The sequence below is a fragment of the Haliotis cracherodii genome, unplaced genomic scaffold (assembly GCF_022045235.1).
Source record: "Haliotis cracherodii isolate W230 unplaced genomic scaffold, xgHalCrac1.p SCAF_2, whole genome shotgun sequence".
NCBI classification, from domain to species: Eukaryota; Metazoa; Mollusca; class Gastropoda; order Lepetellida; family Haliotidae; genus Haliotis; species Haliotis cracherodii.
Genome location: NW_027266275.1, coordinates 63,167,008 through 63,188,152, shown reverse-complemented (window position 1 = coordinate 63,188,152; position 21,145 = coordinate 63,167,008). Strand labels below are relative to the sequence as shown.

The 21,145-nt window shown below is 40.1% G+C and overlaps 1 protein-coding gene across 1 annotated transcript in view; it reads left to right on the top strand.

The window, feature by feature from the left end:
- The window catches only part of LOC139469393 (proto-oncogene tyrosine-protein kinase receptor Ret-like), a 91,333-nt gene extending 70,390 nt beyond the window's left edge, over positions 1-20,943 (top strand). The window contains exons 15-21 of the mRNA XM_071251557.1: positions 189-311; positions 830-900; positions 7,435-7,475; positions 10,042-10,138; positions 18,865-18,964; positions 19,439-19,496; positions 20,507-20,943. Coding sequence (XP_071107658.1) covers positions 189-311; positions 830-900; positions 7,435-7,475; positions 10,042-10,138; positions 18,865-18,964; positions 19,439-19,496; positions 20,507-20,814 — 798 coding nt within the window. The 3' untranslated portion in view covers positions 20,815-20,943. The remainder of the gene's footprint in view (positions 1-188; positions 312-829; positions 901-7,434; positions 7,476-10,041; positions 10,139-18,864; positions 18,965-19,438; positions 19,497-20,506) is intronic.
- Positions 20,944-21,145: the final 202 nt, after the last annotated feature.

Here is a 21,145-nt window from a genome sequence, read left to right as displayed (position 1 = left end):
ACAGGGAAACAGTTTATGTTTTTATGATAGGGGTGATTATCAGGCTCGACGTTAATGAAAAAACCTTGAAACAGATTTATATTTTTTCCTACAATCCTGACTTAAACAGAAGTGGATCCCTAAGCCAGGTAACAGAAAGTAGAACGCCTGATGTTCTCTTGTTATCTGTAATCCCATCCTTCCATCAGTTTGTCCACAGAGATCTGGCAGCTCGCAATGTACTTGTGGGAGACGGGCGTGTCCTCAAGATATCAGACTTCGGACTCAGTCGGGATGTGTATGAAGCCGATGCATATCTCAAGATGACGAAGGTATGTTATCCTGCAATGGCTATAGCATATCTGATCAATATCATATTTGACGTCTGAGTTTGCAAGCTGCTGGTCCGTTAAATCACCTGGCAGACAATATATAGAGGTGATACATACTTCTCTAACTTCATCGTTAGTAAATACAAAGCACGCGATCAACAGCACCTGGTAATATGCACTATTAGGTGTGTACTCGTTTGTTGTGCGTTCAATCGTACTTATGGTTAGGGAGTATGTGCGTATGTCGGGAATCGAACCCGTGTCTTCGGCGTGACGAGCGAACGCTTTAACCACTAGGCTACTCGACCGCCCCGCTAAAGTTAGAGATACAATTTAGCCTAGATAAGTTTTTTTGCCAAAATCAAACATTATTAATTTTGTTGAATTATCAGAATTGTTCCTTTATAGGTAAATGTAATTGGGACAATCATCTATTTGTTTATCCATCCGTTCGTTAAAATACTAGTCTCTTTTCACCGAAGTCAATGCTAACACGGTGAACTGTTTTTCATTTCCAGGGCCGTATCCCCGTGAAGTGGATGGCCCCAGAGTCGCTGTATGCACAGATATACACAACCAAGAGCGACATGTAAGAACACCTTCTGTCTGATTCACTGTCACAGAGCAGTAAGAGTCTAGTTACTCATTAGTCTAGTTACTAGTTATGCCACTGGGTGCAAACGGCAGAATAGCGGTAACATTATATGAATGGATCCCTGAACCAGCAATATTCCAGCTATATGACGGCGGTCTGTAAATAATCGAGTCTGGGCCAGACCAGACCAGTCATTGATATCATGAGCATCGATCCACGCAACTGGGATACGATGACATGCATCAGCTAAGTCAGCGAGTCTGACCACCCGATCCCATTAGTCGCCTCTTACGACAAGCAGTGTCGCCTCTTACATCAAGCATGGGTTGCTGAAGACCTGTTGTCACCCGGATCTTTACGGGTCCAACACGAAACTGGGTCTGACAGGAATTGGTATGTCATAGCGGCTTTGTAGAACAGTTGTAGTAAAAGAGGCATGAATAGGATCCGTCATTGTGGGGGCACTATGTGAATATAGAAAGTCAACGCCACAGAAATGTTAGTCTCGATTATCTTCCGAAGCAGATTTTGTTTGGTATAATAGGTAAAATAAAATATGAATAGATCACTGACCCGCATAAATCTATGTTCATATAGTCGTGTCCTGAGGTGGAGGGTTGCTCGGGATATCAACCCTTTGTTTGACAGACTAAATTACATACAGGCCGGCGGGGCAAATCTGTTTGGCGCTGCGTCTACACAACTCAGTACTCCCTTGTAGAGATTGATGTCAGATAGCATTTGGAAGATTGTATGACGCTTCTATCGATACCTTTTTACATGGCGGTGATAGTACTTTGAAGCTAAAGTACTCACGGAAATGAAAAAAACCCTGTTTTTCTCAATTTAAAAATCGACACAAAGTGTTACGTAGCTGTAAATACGAAATAACAAAACCACTCGAAAAGTACTAGTCTGGATTTGCTAGTTTGATCTCAGTGAACCATACAAAATGTACTTTACAGGAGGTAATTTTTCGGCACTTTCAACATTCAAAAATAAAACCAAGTCCAAATTGACATAGCAGAAACAGACTATAGGCATTATGCACCTGTTCTCACCTGTCGCCAAGGTGTCATAGGTCACCTTGATCAACTTATACCTGGTTATGCCCTGTTTCACAATAGTCTGTTTTTTCACATTTTTACACACTTTTACGTGTAAAAAGGCATAAAAACATTTGATACGCTGTATTTGTGCCACGGCCCAATTAGTACTAATTTAGTTGTTTGAATATTTACATATTTTGTATATTAACTGCATTTATTTAAGATCTGAGGTCGAAAAAACAGTTTTTTTTCATTTCCGTGAGTACTTTAGCAGTGAAGATCCGGGGTAGAATATGTCTTCCCCATGCTTGCCATTTAAGGTGATTATGCTTGTCGTAGGAGGCGACTAACGGGATCGGGTGGTCAGGCTCGCTGACTTGGTTAAGGCATATCATCATATCCCAATTGCGTGGATCGATGCTCATGATGTCAATCACTGGATTGTCTGGTCGAGACTCGATTATTTACAGACCGTCGTCATATAGCTGAAATATTGCTGAGTGCGGCGTTAACAAACAAACAAACAAACAAACTTTAAAGCAATGTGCAATGTTTGTCTTTATGTAATTGATATACATACACACATAAACTGAAATGTATCATTCACATCTTGGTTAACCCTCCTTATAGTAATACACATCTGATGTTGAAACGTACACATACACTATCATTAATTTGTTGATAAAACGCCAAATACAGCGCAAAGCAATTTTGGAATTTCTTTTGTTATTATATGCTTATTTGTATATACTGTCATTGCCTTACAGAAGAAATAGATATATTGAAGAATATTGTACACAATTAATTTTTATGAAAAGGAAATATTTGTTTTCCATAATCGTGGAATAATTATGAAAAACTGAAAAATATAGCTATGATAATATCATATTGAAAACGCAAACCTTCTGTAGTTACTTGGGTATTTGCCTTTCAAATAGACGTGTATTGTCAGTGTTAACTCTTTCATAACACAGTTGCAGTAAATTGTTGAAACTAAAATATCTTGCACCTACAATTCTCATTAAATGTTTGATTTACGAATAAACCATACCCTATTGCTCTGAGATATTGGGTTGGCATGACTGGGATAATTTGGGAACGTGTCCTCACAAAATTGTAAATATGTCCTTGGTGCTGGAAAGTTTCCCACAAATGCAGCTGTTTTTGACATTTACTGTAAATCTTTCAGAATGTGTAAATAATTAGTATAAACTTGTATGTATGCCGTATGATTCAGATGATACCGAGCTGAAGGAACGTCCTAAGCACCGTTGAACCTAACTCACAGATTTGGAACCTATAGTTTCATTACATCACTGATAGCGTTATTAAACAAAGCGGCACTAAAACAAAACAAAACAAAACAAAACAAAACAAATCACTCACTCATTACGGCTCGTTCGGCCGGCTTACAATGCAAACTTTCTTTAACTGTTCATATGAAGACACATGCACTACAAGTGAATCATACATGTACCATAAAGGAATCATACATGTACTCTAAGGGAATCATACACGTACTCTAAGGGAATCATACATGTACTCTAAGGGAATCATACATGTACTCTAAGGGAATCATACATGTACTCTAAGGGAATCATACATGTACTACAAGGGAATCATACATGTACTCTAAGGGAATCATACATGTACTCTAAGGGAATCACACATGTACTCTAAGGGAATCATACATGTACCACAAAGGAATCATACATGTACTATAAGGGAATCATACATGTACCATAAAGGAATGATACGTGTACTGTAAGGGGATCGTACATGTACTGTAAGGGAATCATACATGTACTACAAGTGAATATGCACGTACTGTAAGGGAATCATACATAAACTCTAATTTATTCATACATGTACTGTAAGGGAATCACACATGTACTGTAAGGGAATCACACATGTATTCTAAGGGAATCATACATGTATTCTTAGGGAATCATACATGTTTTGTAAGGGAATCATACATGTACTACAAGGGAATCATAAATGTATTCTAAGGGAATCATACATGTACTACAAGGGAATCATAAATGTATTGTAAGGGAATCATACATATACTCTAAGGGAATCATACATGTACTGTAAGGAAATCACACATGTACTGTAAGGAAATCATTAATGCACTCTAAATGAATCATACATGTACTTTAAGGGAATCATACATGTACTACAAGGGAATCATACATGTTCTTTAAGGGAATCATACATGTTCTTTAAGGGAATCATGCTGTACTGCAAGGGAATAATACATGTACTTTAAGGGAATCATACATATACTCTTAAGGAATCATTTACTCTAAGACAATCACATATGTGCTGTAAGGGAATCATTCATGTACTCTAAAGGAATTAAACACGTACTCTAAGGGAATCATACATGTACGACAATGACATTATACATGTACTTTAAGGGAATGATACATGTACTGTAAGGGAATCATACATGTACTGTAAGGGAATCTTACATGTACGACAAGGACATTATACATTTACTGTAAGGGAATCTTACATGTACGACAAGGACATTATACATTTACTGTAAGGGAATCATACATGTACTCTAAGGGAATCATACATGTACTCTAAGGGGATCATACATGTACTGTACGGGAATCATACATGTACTGTACGGGAATCATACATGTACTCTAAGGGAATCATACATGTACTCTAAGGGAATCATACATGTATTCTAAGGGAATCATACATGTATTCTAAGGGAATCATACATGTACCCTAAGGGAATCATACATGTACCCTAAGGGAATCATACATGTATTCTTAGGGAATCATACATGTTTTGTAAGGGAATCATACATGTACTGAACGGGAATCATACATGTACTACAAGGGAATCATACATGTATTGTAAGGGAATCATACATGTATTATAAGGGAATCATACATGTACTACAAGAGAATCATACATGCACTATAAGGGTATCATATGTACTACAAGGGAATCATACATGTACTGCACGGGAATCATACATGTATTGTAAGGGAATCATACATGTATTGTAAGGGAATCATAATGTACTCTAAGGGAATCATACATGTATTGTAAGGGAATCATACATGTACTACAAGGGAATCATACATGTACATGTACTACAAGGGAATCATATGTACTACAAGGGAATCATACATGTACTGGAAAGGAATCATACATGTATGACAAGGGAATCATATATGCACTATAAGAGAAAGTTGGGAAGAAGCATTGATCATTTACCCCCGGGTGGTAAATTAATCATGCGAACATGACAGTATGCTGGTGTGTTGACAATGGGGATGCTTTGATCACTACAAGATGATTACCACAATCATTTTCTTTATCCCCCCGTGAGCACTCCCAGACGGAATAGATCCGCGTCTCGTATTTGCCGTGTGAGCCTACTAATATTGCGATCGGATCGTTGAGTTGCCAGATAGTTTGTGCGTCCTCGTTCCTCGCGGCCCATGGCGTGGACGATGTCTCATGCTGTCAACCATTGGTTTGTCGTATCAAAAAGAGTATTCACTCACTCATTGTTGAAATTATATTCCGCTATGATATTATATATATATATATAACTATCCATAGTGGGAGTCAGACCAAATAATTGCAACTTGAACGTTCATGATGTAGCTGGAATATGGCTTTGCTGGGCATCCTATGCTGACTAGCATCGTCCCTTAAACGATATATTGAGTTAACGCGAGTTCATTGGATACAACATCGAATGGACATGGAAAGAAGCCAATCATACTTCGCCCGTAGGCAGCTTGGCTTGTATACCTCTCAGGAAGTTGAGAATGATATCTGGAATGCAAAACGGATCAACTGGTCGGGGAACAAACAAAACCGCATTTGAGCAGATATTGGGCAGATATTATTAGTACCTGGATACCTGCGGATAACAATAAAAACAACAACAACAACAACAACAATCAGTCATGATCATTTTATTACCGTCTTCGCCATGCTTGTGGTTTTGACACCATCCATGGTACGACCCGGAACATGTAGAGGGCGTCAAGGATAAATATAAAATTATTTGGAATAGGCCCGTATACAGCCTCAGACGTATCCAGGCCAACAAACCTGATCTTGTCCTTTTTGATGAATCCAATGAAATCATTTCTATTTTTGAATTTGATGTCCCTTTTGACACGAATGTGATTGTCAAGATTCAGGAAAAAACATGGCATATGTGCAGACTTCGCGTGCGAAATGTCACGCTTGCACCCCAAGTACCAAGTTGTTCAACTCCCCATTGTTCTCTTAGGTTTGGTACCTCCCAATCTTTTGACTGACATTGGGAGAGTACCTGGGTTTGCAACCAGGAATACAGCCCTTCTGACAATCTGGGTAATGCAGAAAGCTGCAGTGTCTGGGAGTCTTCATATTCTCCAAAAGGTTCTGGGTGGGTTCGACTAGACAGCGCTTCCTGGGAGAAGTCCCATTCGCTGTCTGGGCTGCGGGTAGAGGGGGCAAGGGCCCTGAGCTGATGATAAGCCTAACCAGCCTGACTGCCAGGATCACCCAGACCCTCTTTGCTTCATTTTATATTTTACTCTCTAAATAATAATAATAATAATAATAATAATCATCATCATCATCACCATCATCATCATCATCATCATCATCGGGTAACAGTACTAGTACAAACTTTGCCATCGCAGACATCAGTAAGTTGTATCACGTCAGATTGTAAGATGTACAAACATGTCTGGAGTTGCGCACCAGGTCTTATAATGGCCTCATCGATCCCTGACAAAGTACACCCCCAGGGTAGGTATACACAGTACTCATACAGCCAGATCACGACGGAGAGTGGTTTCAAGGTATTCTATCCGAGCTGATCCGTAATTGGTAGTCGATGCCCTTTTCCTAATGTTATAGAAAGATGAGGGTATGGCAGTGCCTCTTAGAGGATACTACCGTTGGGAACGTCTATACGTTATCAACCTGTATTAATCTGGACATGTCTCATATGAAAAACTTAGCTGTCTTGTTTTCTTTGCGTTTAGCCTGATTTGTATCATCATTTCAAGTGATGTTTTATTTGCAAACATTGTATGATGTCTGTTAATGTACCGGTTTAGGAAACAGTCAATGTCTAAGTTTCAAACAAATCTGGACCTAGACCGGACATTAGGATCAGACAATAGAGAAAAGTCTCCCTTTAATTTAGAAATCTTGTAATCGGGCTCGGGATTACTCATAGCACTGGGGCGTGATATGAAATTCCTTGTGCAACACTGACATTTTAAAGCTGGACTGTCTTAAACATTTGGTGCTAAACATGCCTCACTCTGGTAGTGTGGGTTCGAATCCCGGACGGGACTCAACCCCAAAAAGTACGAGAATCCCTACTTTACTAAGAAAGTGTTATCCCAAATATAACAGGATTTTTATAGTGTTTACCTTTTGACGGAGAATGTGCCCCTTAATCTCAGACACTTCAATGTTCATTTACAGATGGTCCTTCGGAGTTTTGCTGTGGGAAATGATAACATTAGGTAAGTGCAATACATAATCCTTATCGACATTATCAACATGATTGTCAGCTATGCCTCATGACAGAATTTTAAATGATCTGTGTTTGGTTATAAATTCCTATATTAAATAATGTGCTTGTGACATTTCGTTACAGTATACACGTTGCAATAAGACAAACAGTTCCTCATACTCCCTGCTAGCCATATCAACTATGGTCGCCGAGACCAACAAGGGAACAACGTGTGAAGTCAAATCTTGGCGTCACATTTTGTGATGCTACTTGATTATCCCAAAGAAACGGCATAATATCGCACTCATTCATCTTATATGGGGATTGGATAGGTAGACAATCTGTACTCCACATAAAAGTGATATCTTTTACAAACTCAAAGATAGCCGTCATGTAGCTTGAATATTGCTGAGTGTGGCGTTAAACAACAAACAAACAAACAAACAAACAAACAAATTCAAAATGTCCAAGCCAGAAAATAATCAGTCTCGATTTTTGGCCGAAACAGATTCTATTTGGCGTTCGATTATTGGCCGAACCATATTCCATTTGGCATAAAGGACATACCAGATCAAAATTATATGTATGAACCTCTGAAAGTCAGTGATGACAACAGGTGTTCTCGAATAGAGTAAACATGTCCTGCGCTACCGGTAGCACCTGCCATTCACAGCGTTTACATAAAATAAGTGTTTGTTGCCCAGCGTCGCCCCATCCATACTTCTGCCATACGATAAGTAAACATTTAAAGACCAAGTATCAATAAATTGTAAATTACAGGAAGCCTCTCTTGAGTACTTTCTATGACCTTTATCAGGAAGAAGTTACATATGCACTTAGAAACCTACCGAGAGGTGCCTACATACGTACAGCGTTACCACGAATCCACAAATAGCCACAGTTATAGTGAGTCATTGTAGTATTCGCGTGTTTGTTTACTGAAAACTGTCTGAAATGTGGCATCACAATTGGTTCCTGTGAAACTATGATCGAATGTTTCAGTGATTTTTAAGCTTATTGTTTTTGACACTAAAGGGGGTTATCCGTCACCGCCGAGTAATCGCATTGTCGTGAAGGCAGTAGTTGTCCAGATGTATTGCACTGATAAGGCCGTTCCCTGAGTCAAGTGGCTTTGCGGTAGAAGGGGGACCGTCTCAAGGGTGGCGGTCACATCAATTCTCAGCTTGGGAGTGATTTACTCTTCGCGATAGCATCTTCAGGATGGGTTCCAATAAATCCTGTGGACATCACTGGAATGTTGCGATGATATCGGAAAAGCTTATCGTTGCTCTGCAGGCAGGAAGGCATTAAGCCTGACCAGTAGTTGTTCCATGATGGTCAAGAGATGGACGTTCCGGCGTCATCTCCACAGGCAGCCATCTCGGCATCGCTACATGGCTTCAATAAGCATGGTACCAGCATTGGGCCTTCCACCAATCTGCTTACCGCTATCATAGTGAGACATGTATTTGGTCGATGCACATGAGCATTATATTTCCTGACATCAAGTCGATCTCATGTGACGACCCTATCAAATAATTCTGCATATTCTGAAAGCAATTATTTTAGATCATATTCAACGCAGGATTTATGTTCTATGTGTGTGTCGCTATATATTGGGCTTTGTACGTCAACACAGTTGAGGTAATGTTGAACTAGCGTTAACGATAAATCATATTCAGACTTGCACGAGAAAATAAGGATCCGTTTCTCTGGAGGATGAAACCGGTGGGGAAGATAGGTTCACCTTTTCGCGAACACCTGGTTTCATCACTGTTCGAAAGTGATACATAAACACATACGTTTGACATAGTCGTAGTCGTACAATTAACTCTGCTTTAAGCAGTAAGAGAGACCAGTGAAACCACCTCATCTGTTTCTTATTCAGATCTATTCATAAAGATTGACAAACGAGACAAAAATCTATCCATAAGACATGTGAAATAAAGGATGACTCCTATACCAACGTTCCCTTATGTCGAGCAATATTCCAGCAGCTCCGGCCTGTGGTTTCTAAAATTAATGTTGCTCGTGATGTACAATCGAGGATGCTCTTTCAATGAAGAATTCAAAGATTGCCATTCGACTCTTGCTCAAACAATGTTTGATCAGGCTTACAACATGCAAGGCATTTGTAAAGCTAACAGACGTTTAATGGCAGACATTTCGAGGACATTTCGAAAATTGACGCATCAATGACCAAAATTTTTTTCAGGTGAACACTTGACTTGCCTTTGCATGTGTTTGTAACGGATGCCACTTTTGAATCAGGACATCCAGATATGATACTGTTTCATAAATACATGCCAGTGTTACAACCGGACAGAGATTTCTTATGATTATGGAAAGGGTTCTGTTGCTTTTATGATAACCGGAATACATTAAAAGCGGCGTTAAACCCAACTCACTCACTCACTCACTCACTCACTCACTCACTCACTCACTCACTCACTTTATGATACGTTGTCCTCTTTTAGCTTGGCAGCAAATATTTTTTGGTCATTTGACTTAAGCTCACTATCATAACTATCAACGTTCCATCTGAGATTAATCAAACACAAATCTCTCTTCTTCAGGAGCCAGCCCGTATCCAGGAATCGCCCCGGAGCGACTCTTCAGCTTATTGAGAACAGGCTACCGGATGGATCGACCAGAGGACTGTCCCGAGGAAGTGTACGTTACATTGACCATTTTCATATACAGGTTGACCGCCTTCTTAGTCTAGTGGTAGAGTGTCCGCCCGGAGAGCGGAAAGTCCGGGGTTTCATCCCCGGCCACATCATACCAGAAGACGTTCATGGATGGTGCTTGTTGTTACCTTGTCTGGTGCTCGGCATTAAGGGGCTAAAAGAAGGACTGGTCGGCTCGGAGTCAGTATACTGTGTCTGAGGGGGGTATTCATGTTACACTGTGGCATGGTATCTCAGTGAGCTTGCACTATAAATCGGCATTAGCCCTGACACACACAAGCAGGCACACACACACACACACACACACGCACGCACGCACGCACGCACGCACGCACGCACACACACACAAACACACACACGCACACACACAAACACACGTGTATGCACGTCTCTATATCAATAATCTTGGACGCGACGTGAAACCCAATTTCACCTCACCTCATATACAGATTTTGTTTACCACGTAGAGTGTTTGACGGAGGCTCAATCAGAAGTTGCAACTTTATTTTCAACATGATTACTTCTTTTCACGAATGCTCATAAATAATCACGCCTTAAAATATACATTTACCTGACGTATAATGTTTAGAAGTGTTGCATGACGATTCCCCCCCACAGATATGATTTAACAACAGTTGCGGTGCATGTTTGTTAGCACAGACGTATGGCAAAGTTGTAAATTAGTGTTTTTGTTTAACTGTAGAATGTCGGTTTAATAATGTTTGTGTCAAAAAAATTCTTTCAATTCAACAACCGTCTTTTTATGTGAGTGTTCCAAGAAAACGATAAACAAGGGTCATGTTGTCGAATGTACGATGTAAACAGGCATTCTGAACTGATGGCAGGGTGCGTTGTCCGATTTTTTCTCCGCCGAGCTCTTCTGAAGGGTTGAGTCTGAAACAATAAGAGGAGTGAGTGAGTGAGTTTATGCTTTACGTCACATCGGCAATATTTCAGCCATATCGTGACGACAATAAGAGAACATAATGTACTCAGATTTCCTCATGGCGTTAAGATATCAATTCAAAATTATTTTGAAGAGACAAATTTTGAAAAAATCGTAAAAGAAATATCTAATCAGGCACAAAAGGCCAGGAATACTGGAAATCGCTGAGGTCTGATCTCCGTAACGAAGGGGTCAGAGAGATGAAATTTTGTTCCGATATATACAAATGATTTAATTAGGGCATGTAGATTAAGAAAAAAGCGTTTTTCTTAAATTTCAGTGATCGTACTGACATGACTTTTTGTAATTTAATAAAAAGATAATTTTTTTTAATTCTTTTCGACATCATCTGCACTCCATTTGATCATTATTGACGCATTTCTGGTGTCCCCCGCCGTGATATTGCTGGAATATTGCTAAAAGCGGCGTAAAACCATACTCACTCACTCATTATTGACGCTGTATCGTACATCATGGATGCATCAGGGAACTGCTTCAGCAGTTGCTCACAGTACTCTCTCACAACAGTCCACATAGCACCCACCGTCTGCCTCGCTCCCCGATGAGGAACAGTGCCGTGGTGGTCACTTTGCATTAATCGGTCACTAGTGCTGAAAGTACATAATTATGTTTGAGCGACTTCTGGCGTCACATGTCGGTCTAACATCGTTTTGATGATATGATAGCTTGACTTTGAAGAGTTTAAAACCTTCAACTTTAATTTGGTTTCAAGAGATCCAAATCAATGTGAATGAAAACAGCTTTTCTTAATTCTATGTAAATATTTATGGCATGGGCTGAGTCATTTACGATTGACCTACATACAGATGTTGTAATATATAACCGCAACTGACTTCATCTGAGGCGAAATGACGAACATAAATCATGTTTATGAACGATAAGAAAGTGGAATGTTCTCAGCGATATCACGCCAGTTATAAACGTAATGACCTTATATTTTTTAAAGTTTACAACTGAACTCAGTAAACAACGGTTATAACGAACTCAAAGGGACTACTATTTTTAGTTCGTTATAACCGTAGTTCGTTATAAGCATATATACAGCATAACTACAGCAAATAATCGGGACTAAAAAGTTAGTTCGTTATATAATCGGGACTAAAAAGTTAGTTCGTTATATCCGTCAGTTCGTTATAAGCGTGTTCGTTATAACCGTAGTTTACTGTATACTAAATGTGACGGATGCCACCGATGGGGCAGGATACGCCCACCTTTTCGCGAACACCTGTGTCATCACTATTTGATAGTGGTTCACAAACACCTGTTCATGATATAGTCGGAATCGTACAGTCGACTCTGCTTTTGGATTCAGAGGTTTCTATTGAATATGGAAAGGGTTTTGTCGATTTTATTAAACATATATAAATCGTTTTAAAATGTTTTGTCAACAAGAAACCCTTGTTGATGTTGTACTTGATGCCCTGACTGTAACGTCCATATTCATTGGTCATTGAAAACCTATATTTATGGAGCGCTGGATGCATGTAATTATGTAACATATATCCGTTAACATGCTCATTGAATTTAGAAATTAAAACGGAAGCCACAACCAACTTTCACAAAGTTTTAGTAGAATTAGGACTATCGTTACCCACATACTTTGACCGCCTCCGTTGTCTAGTGGTAGAGCGTCCGCCCGGAGAGTGGAAGGTCCGGGGTTCGATCCCCTGCCGCGTCACACTAAAAGACGTTAAAAGATGGTACTTGTTGTTGCCCTGTCTGGCGCCCTGCAGTAAGGGGATAAAACAAGGACTGGTCGGCTCGGAGTCAGTATACTGTGTTTGAGTAGGGCATTCATGAATCCTACATTCCTACATGCATTATAAATCGGCATCAGTCCTGACTAGTACAAGCAGTGACATACACCCAAGCACGCACGCACGCACGCACGCACGCACGCACGCACGCACGCACACATGCACGCACGCACGCAAACCACACACACACACACACACACTTGCATGCACGTCGCTATATAAGTGCAGTAATCTTGGACGCTACATACTTTAACCTCACCACATACTTTAACACGAGACTTAAATAGTATTAGTCGTAGCGCAAACACTTTAGGTGCGTCTACGTGGTACAAACACATTCATATCTGCGACTCGTGTGTCATGTATGACTGTAGTCGTTATAGTACAACTCTACGAAGAAAGTGAAAAAGAAAAAGTCTTACAAATATACCATGGTAATTATGATAAGGAATGTGTTCATGAAACACTTTGCACCGTTGGACATGCATCAGCACGATTGTGAGTCTCCATGGTTAAATTTACATGTGGAATGAGGGATTCCGAGTGTTCAACTTTCTCCCATTGAAACAAAATTAAACTGTATGTAGGTCGTATACCCCAGCAATATTTAGAATTATCAACTTTGGAAACACTTACAAGAAATGTAATATTTGGGATAACGCTTTCTAAGTGAAGTACATATTAAAGTACTTCTTTGGGTTGAGTCCCATTCGGAATTCAAACCCACCCTGTCAGTGTGAGGCACCTAATCGCCAGCACACAAAGTCAGAGATCGAACCCACTCAGCCACCGAGGCATCCACAAAAATGAAAGTCCGACAACTGGTATTCTAGATCACGTACTTTGTGTACCCCTTTGACACTTTTTAATGATGTTATTCTGCTTGCATATACCTGAGCATGATCTGGAAGTTTTAACTTTGATATACACGTTTTAAACTTCTTCTTCATGTTTTATACCTTTAATAAAGCCTTAATCTGACTTCATCTGTGGGGGAATGACGAATACAAATCATGTTTATGAATGATAAGAAAGTACAACTCTTACAAATATACCATGGTAATTATGATAAGGAATGTGTTCATGAAACACTTTGCACCGTGGGACATGCATCAGCACGATTTTGAGTTTCCATGGTTAAATTTACATGTGGAATGAGGTATTCTCCTAGAGTTCATCTTTCTCCCATTGAAACAAAATTAAACTGTAAGTCGTATACCCCAGCAATATTAAGAATGATTAACTTTGGAAGCACTTGCAACAAATGTAATATTTGGGATAACACTTTCTAAGTGAAGTACATATACCTTTAATAAAGCCGCAACGTGCCTGGGCAGTTTCCACATGCCGACTTGATGAGGCTGTTTGAAGTTATCAAGTGTGAAAAATGCATATGTATATCGTGATAAGCTCAACACAAACATACTCGCCAGTGGTTTATATGGCTTGTGACACGAGGATATTTATACATGTGGAGGCAACAGCATTTGTTTTCAAGACCACACATGTGGTCAGTTGCGAATTTCTTGTCTACCTATCAATGGCCTCAAGAGTCTTGTTTGATTGGTGTAGTTTGTCTTTTATGTTCTCACTTCTTCGTCTTCTTCACTGCAATCTGGTTGACGCCTGGCTGCCCTGTGCTGAAATGTCAATCATCACTTGAAAACTCTTTCATAAATATGTCTTTATGTTCTTCATCTTAAAGATAACAATTGTAATCTGTGAAATTCAGATATCGTCTTTTCAGTGTAATTATTTGGTGGGCATCGTGCTCGGTGGGCATTCTATACTACTCAATAGTATTAGAGATACAATGACATTTCATACTGGTGTATAAGCAATCAGTGTGTTGTATCATGCAGAAACAGCAATATCCCTATCGCAGTTGAGTGGTATATACATGTTTGTTTATCTCGAGGTATCGACTATGGGTACTTGAGTTTTCTTATTTATCTACGTATGTATATTTTAATCTAATACAAACAATATTAACTTCTTCAAAGACGATGTCAAAAAGTCTGACAAATGGTGATAGGCTTCAGACAAATTCATTAATGGCGATATGACGAATTGTGAGTTTATTGTGCACGTTTTTCTTCCGAAAGAACAACGCTTTTTTCTTCAGAAGATAAACAACGAAAGGAGGCATCCAACGGGCTGTACAAATCCTTATTTGACGGATACGTGTATATCTACAGAAGTAAACTGGGGCCTACTGAGAAAGATTTCCCACGGGAGAAATATGAAACATCGGACAAATATAGTCTGGCATTATTGTTAACATGTAGCCGTGATATACAGAGACTAATTAAGTCCCGACACAGACAAGTGAAATCCCGACGCGTAGTAGTGAATTATCGATACGGACGAGTGAAGTCCCGACACAGGCAATTGAAGTCCCGTATAGGCAATTGAAGTCCTGACTCAGGCAAGTGAAGTCCCCTCACAGGCATGTGAAGTCTCGACACAGGCAAGTGAAGAACTCTCACAGGCATGTGAAGTCTCGACACAGGCAAGTGAAGTTCCCTCACAGGCATGTGAAGTCTCGACACAGGCAAGTGAAGTCCCCACACAGGCAATTGAAGTCCTGACTCAGGCAAGTGAAGTCCCGACAGACAAGTGAAGTCCCGACACAGACAAGTGAAATCCCGACGCGGAGTTGTGAATTATCGATACGGGCGAGTAAAGTCCCAACACAGACAATTGAAGTCCCGACACAGGCAAGTGAGACCCGACACAGGCAAGTGAAGTCCCGACACAGGCAATTGAAGTCCTGACACAGGCAAGTGAAGTCCCCACACAGGCAATAGAAGTCCTGACTCAGGCAAGTGAAGTCCAGACACAAGACAAGTGAAGTCCCCACACAGGCAAGTGAAGTCGCCACACAGGCAATTGAAGTCCTGACTCAGGCAAGTGAAGTCCAGACACAAGACAAGTGAAGTCCCCACACAGGCAAGTGAAGTCGCCACACAGGCAAGTGAAGTCCCAAACAGGCAATTGAAGTCCTGACTCAGGCAATTGAAGTCCAGACACAGGCAAGTGAAGTCTCGACACAGGCAATTAAAGTCCTGACACAAGTAAGTGAAGTCCAGACACAGGCAAGTGAAATCCCGACAGAAGCAATTGAAGTCCCCACACAGGCAACTGAAGTCCTGACACAGGCAAGTGAAGTCTCAGGTAAGATAAGTCAGGATACAGGCAAGTGAAGTCAGGATACAGGTTATTGAAATCCCGACACAGGCTAGTGAAGTCCCGGCTCAGGCATGTAAAGTCCGAACCATTTTATTGAAACCCTGACAAAGGCAAGTGAATAACCGGCAGGGGCAAGTGAATTACCGACACAGGCTCGAGAATAACCGTTACAGGTTAGTGAAGTCCCGGCTCAGGTTTGTGAGGTCCCGACATGGGCTAATGATTTAAAGACACAGGTAAGTGAAGTCTCGATACGGGCTAGCGAATAACCGACACAAGCTAGTGAAGTTCCGATCCAGACTAGTGAATACTGACACTTACTAGTCAAGTAACGACATGGGCTAGTGAAGTACGGAGACTGCAGGCTAGTGAAGAACCGACAGAGGCTAGTGACACAACTCCATAACCCAGTAGATATGATGCTGTTTCTGCGTAACATTCAAATGGTGAAACATGTTGAGATTTGAACAGCTGTTAATTATCAAAATAAACGTCAAATCTTTCTTTGTTTGTATTTTTGACAGTTATGTTTTCTTGTTTTAAATATGACCGTATTAGTAACTGCACGCTTCCAGTACGAATCCCAGTATAATAGTATATCTACCATCGCAGCAACAGACTGACAGGAAACCATGATTGATGCTCTATGCTGTAATGATACAGAGATGTAACGCAGACAGACTGACAAGGAGATGACGGTTTCGCTGCCACGGAAACGAGAATATAATAACATGTTTACATTTAAAAGACACCAAAGACCCCCAAGCTGGTTTTACCTGTAATAGGAACGCCATTAAATGAACTAAAACATAATTCGAAAGAAACACATGAAACTTTTAACAATCATCATATTTATGTCATAAGCCTCAAGTCAAATGACTAAAATTTCCATCGGCACGGCTTATGAATAAACATGTAATTATAACAAAAGATGTATTCATCGTGATGGTCCTGATGAAGCTTGTTTCACGTCTTTCCAATTAAATTAATTAAAATTCACAATAGTGTTTCCTGTTCAGTAACATGTTAATTGTAATACCGGAGGTATATGCATCATCGAAGTATTGCAGTAATTTGCATATGTAATACACCTGTAAATAAATTAAGCACCACCCATATTTTCATGAATGAATCAATTTACTTGCGGCCTAATGAAAAATGCTTTCCAGATAACAGTATCCAATGATGTTTACTGCTAACCAGAGTCTACAATCATGAAGAAAACAAGGGTTTGATTAGGAACAATGGCATTTACTGTGAATTGTTGGCAGTTTGAAGAAAGATGTTATATTCACCAAACAGAAAGTGGAATTTGCTATTGTGGCACAATAATTACTGAACTGCTTCAACCAGTCTATATCAACAGGATCCTAAACCAATGTCAGTAGATGCAAGAAACACAGTTGTTGTAATCACCCTGCACGCGAACGACCGCCGCCAGACGCCTCCTCATTTCATTAATCAGACGTTGCACTTGACTTTAAGGTATTTTAGCCCATTCAGTAAATTTTGGACAGGTGGGTCTCTCTGTCGAACTTGACTTCCTTAAATTGCCCACAGATGCTCTACTGGATTAAGATCTGGACTTTTGACTTTTTGCTGGCCAAATAAGTGCCTCGATGGCATTCTGACGTAAGCTCCAGACTAGCACGTCATCTGTCAGGTCTGACATTATCATCCATGAAGACTGGTCTGGTGGCCAACACATGATGGGGGATACCTGCCGTCTTCAAGGATGCCATGCACAGTGATCGAGCCAAGTTTACAATTGAAGGACACACATCCTCATACCATTCCCGATCCACCACCAAATGGATGTGTCTCGAGAATGTTGTGTGCAGCCATGGCTCCAGAAATGTGTACGGCCGTCTATCGTGTGTTACAGAAACCGACTTTCATCAGAAATGGACTCTCCGCCATGAAGCAATATTTCAGTTTAGACGTTGGTAAGACCATATCGAACGAGCCGTTTATTGGCCTGGGTTAACAAGGGACGTTTGGGTGGTCTTCTGGCTCTGTATCCAGAAGTGTTCACACGATTGCGATGGTTCTGGTTCTGTCCGATAGCCACTGTGCTTTAAGACTGTACTATTGTCAGATGGACGGATGGTGACGTCCACGTTGACGTCCACGTCCCTGCAAGACATTCCTGCATTTTCCCTTCCTACTATCTTAAAGCTTCAGACAATCGACGACGTGCCATGATAATGCTTTGTAATGAGCATGCAGCTTCATCACTGTGCATGTGTCCCTGCAATTTCACGACCAATATGTGTTTTCAGACCTTTCATGGCATGGGTATTGTTCTGCACGTGTAGTATTTGCAACGTCAGGCTCATCGACAGTGGTGTTGACAATGGTATGGTGTGGGGGAAAGGACCATGATATCTAATATATGGATACAACTTACTCATTTTTAAAACTCATCATTCTGTGTCATTTTGATTTTGGTGCATACATGCCAGGCGGTCTAATAACTGGTTTTAAAGGAGACACAAGACGGATGTTACGGGTACTGAAACGTCACTGCCTTAGGAATATCTCGCTCCTTCTTCAGGGAGCAAGAAGTAACTCTGAAACGTCGTGACAAAAAATAAAAGAAGTTGCTCTGCAGGAAAAGTGTCATTTGTTCATATACGTGGTGAGATCCAAAAGCACAAACAATGTCATATGTGCCATTTTCTTTTTAATACATGCAAGAGAGGAACATGAAGTTAGGATCCTTTGCAATTTATGTCCTTGTCAATGGATCCATGCTTCAAGAATGAAGATGAACTGAGACTCTCATTCCAGGTATGCCATCATGCAGAAATGTTGGAAGTCAGAACCTGAAGAAAGGCCAACATTCCACAAGCTAGCAGACATACTTGATACCATGTTGCAACAAAGGGAGGTAAGTGGAATAAGGGGAGGTAATATACCACATACTATTTCACATAGAATAAATGCCGTCGTCCAACGGCTTACTTGTTGGTATATTTTCGTCACATTGAGGAGCAAGGGTTCGAATCCCAATGTGGATTACTTATCTGAAGTCCTTCAGTTGTGGTACGTCGCGATATTGCCAGTATATTCATAAATTATAAATTCCAACTATATTATAAGCACGTGTTTATGAATCACGACCAGGTAATGGCGATACCAGGTGTTCGCGAAAAGGTGAACGTTATTTACAATCCATATGGTATTAATTCCACTTGTATATATGATGGAAATCTGTACTGGATGCTATAGTGTTAAAGATGATTAGTTTTTTAAACAGGGATTTGGTGTATTTAGTATGACACATGAAGTGTTTATCTAACTGATGCAAAGTCACACCCATTTTCTTAGCTTTTATTTAATCATACTATATTTTCCGTTGCAGGGTTACCTAGACTTGACCGACGACACGGCCTATATGGAAGACAGATTAAATTATTTAGGTCAGTGATCTTTGGTTAAATAGATAATAATGTCCCCTGAAGCAATACCATTCGTAGTTTGTGAGACCGGTGAATTCATTGCTATTGATTCTTCTCAATGATGTTCGATTGATAGTTAATATGGGAGCGGGTCAGAACGGCCTCATGTTAAAACGGCCTCAAAAGGTAAAGGTACAAAGATCAAAGTAAATTGATGAGATTGGTTAAAACAACACGTGAGCTCTACTGAAGATATTAAATTGTAAAAAAAACAACATCTAACATGTATACTCTGTACACACCTTGCTCACATTGAATATTCATTTATCATAATCATGGACATTTTTACTTTTTAGTTGTGACCGTTATGACGTTTCTGCTGTGGCCGTTATGACTTTTTTGTGTGGCCGTTTTGACTATGGGTTTGTGGCCATTTGGACCTTTTCGTGGCCATTTTGATTTTTGATTTTTGAGGCCGTCCTGACTTGAGGCTGTTTTGACTACAACCCTTTAATATCACCACTATTGATATGGATCGTCTGGTTTCATAAGTCTTTTGTCCGGTCCTGGTGGCTGAAACATCCGTTTGCTAAACGGGAGACCAGGATTTGATGCTCTCTACCGTGATTCGGCTGAAATATTGCTGAATGCGGCGTAAAGCAAACTCAAACATTCCGTTATTGAAATTGTAACAACTAGTTATTCAGGAAAGTTGTCTTAAATGTATTTTTTAGTTAAACATTAAAGTTTTGTTTATATAAATAGTATACACCATATCGGTACCAATACCAATAATTAGTAAAACAATTTTAGTTCTTCGATGTGTTGTTTCGTGATTGACATTATTATTTGTTTCGACTTGATAGAATAATTAATGCAGATGGAATCTGTAAGTCCTCTCTGTTTCCCTGATACTGTATCATCTGAAATGGCACTTAAATTTTTTCATTCTAATAACTTTGAATGTGAAATAAATGTACATGTGAATTAGTATAAAACAAGGAGCATTGTCATTGGTGTATATTCGGCAGACAGTACCGACTGGCGTGGTGAATGGAGCGACTACGAAGAGGGTTACGGTAGCATAACAGTACTGAGGCAAACGGGGGACAACTACCTGACCGCCATGTCTTGTGGGGAGGGGGAGACTGATGCTGGAGAAGAGGGCAAACTGCTTCCACCATCGCCGAAAGGTAAAGACATTCTCAAGCACTTGGACAACAAGAAGATGTCAAACACCAACCGCGAGGAAGACATCTGGCTTTTGAAAAACTCAAAGGCAGACTTTAATAAGGGGAAAAGCTGGAGGGACAATGCCTATGAAATCCACTGTGTCTGAAGTTTACTGTGTATGGTATTCGTAATCGAGATGTTACTTACCTCACGTGTAGGATGCAAACTTGAACTTGGAGACCGTGTGACAATATAATAAATGATTGCGTATTCTGTTCCCTGCACTGATTTGGATAAAAGCCACCATGGAGAAGGATAATGCATAATATTGACGAATATGCGACCGTGAAATATCATCAAATCAAAACCTGCGTATATGAATACTATATTTATATGGAGATACTAGTGCATTTATATTGCAAATTGTGACTCGAAAGTATACAAGTGTTTAATACTCTTGTCGTGTTCCTTACTTTGTGGTGCTCTGATCTTGTAGA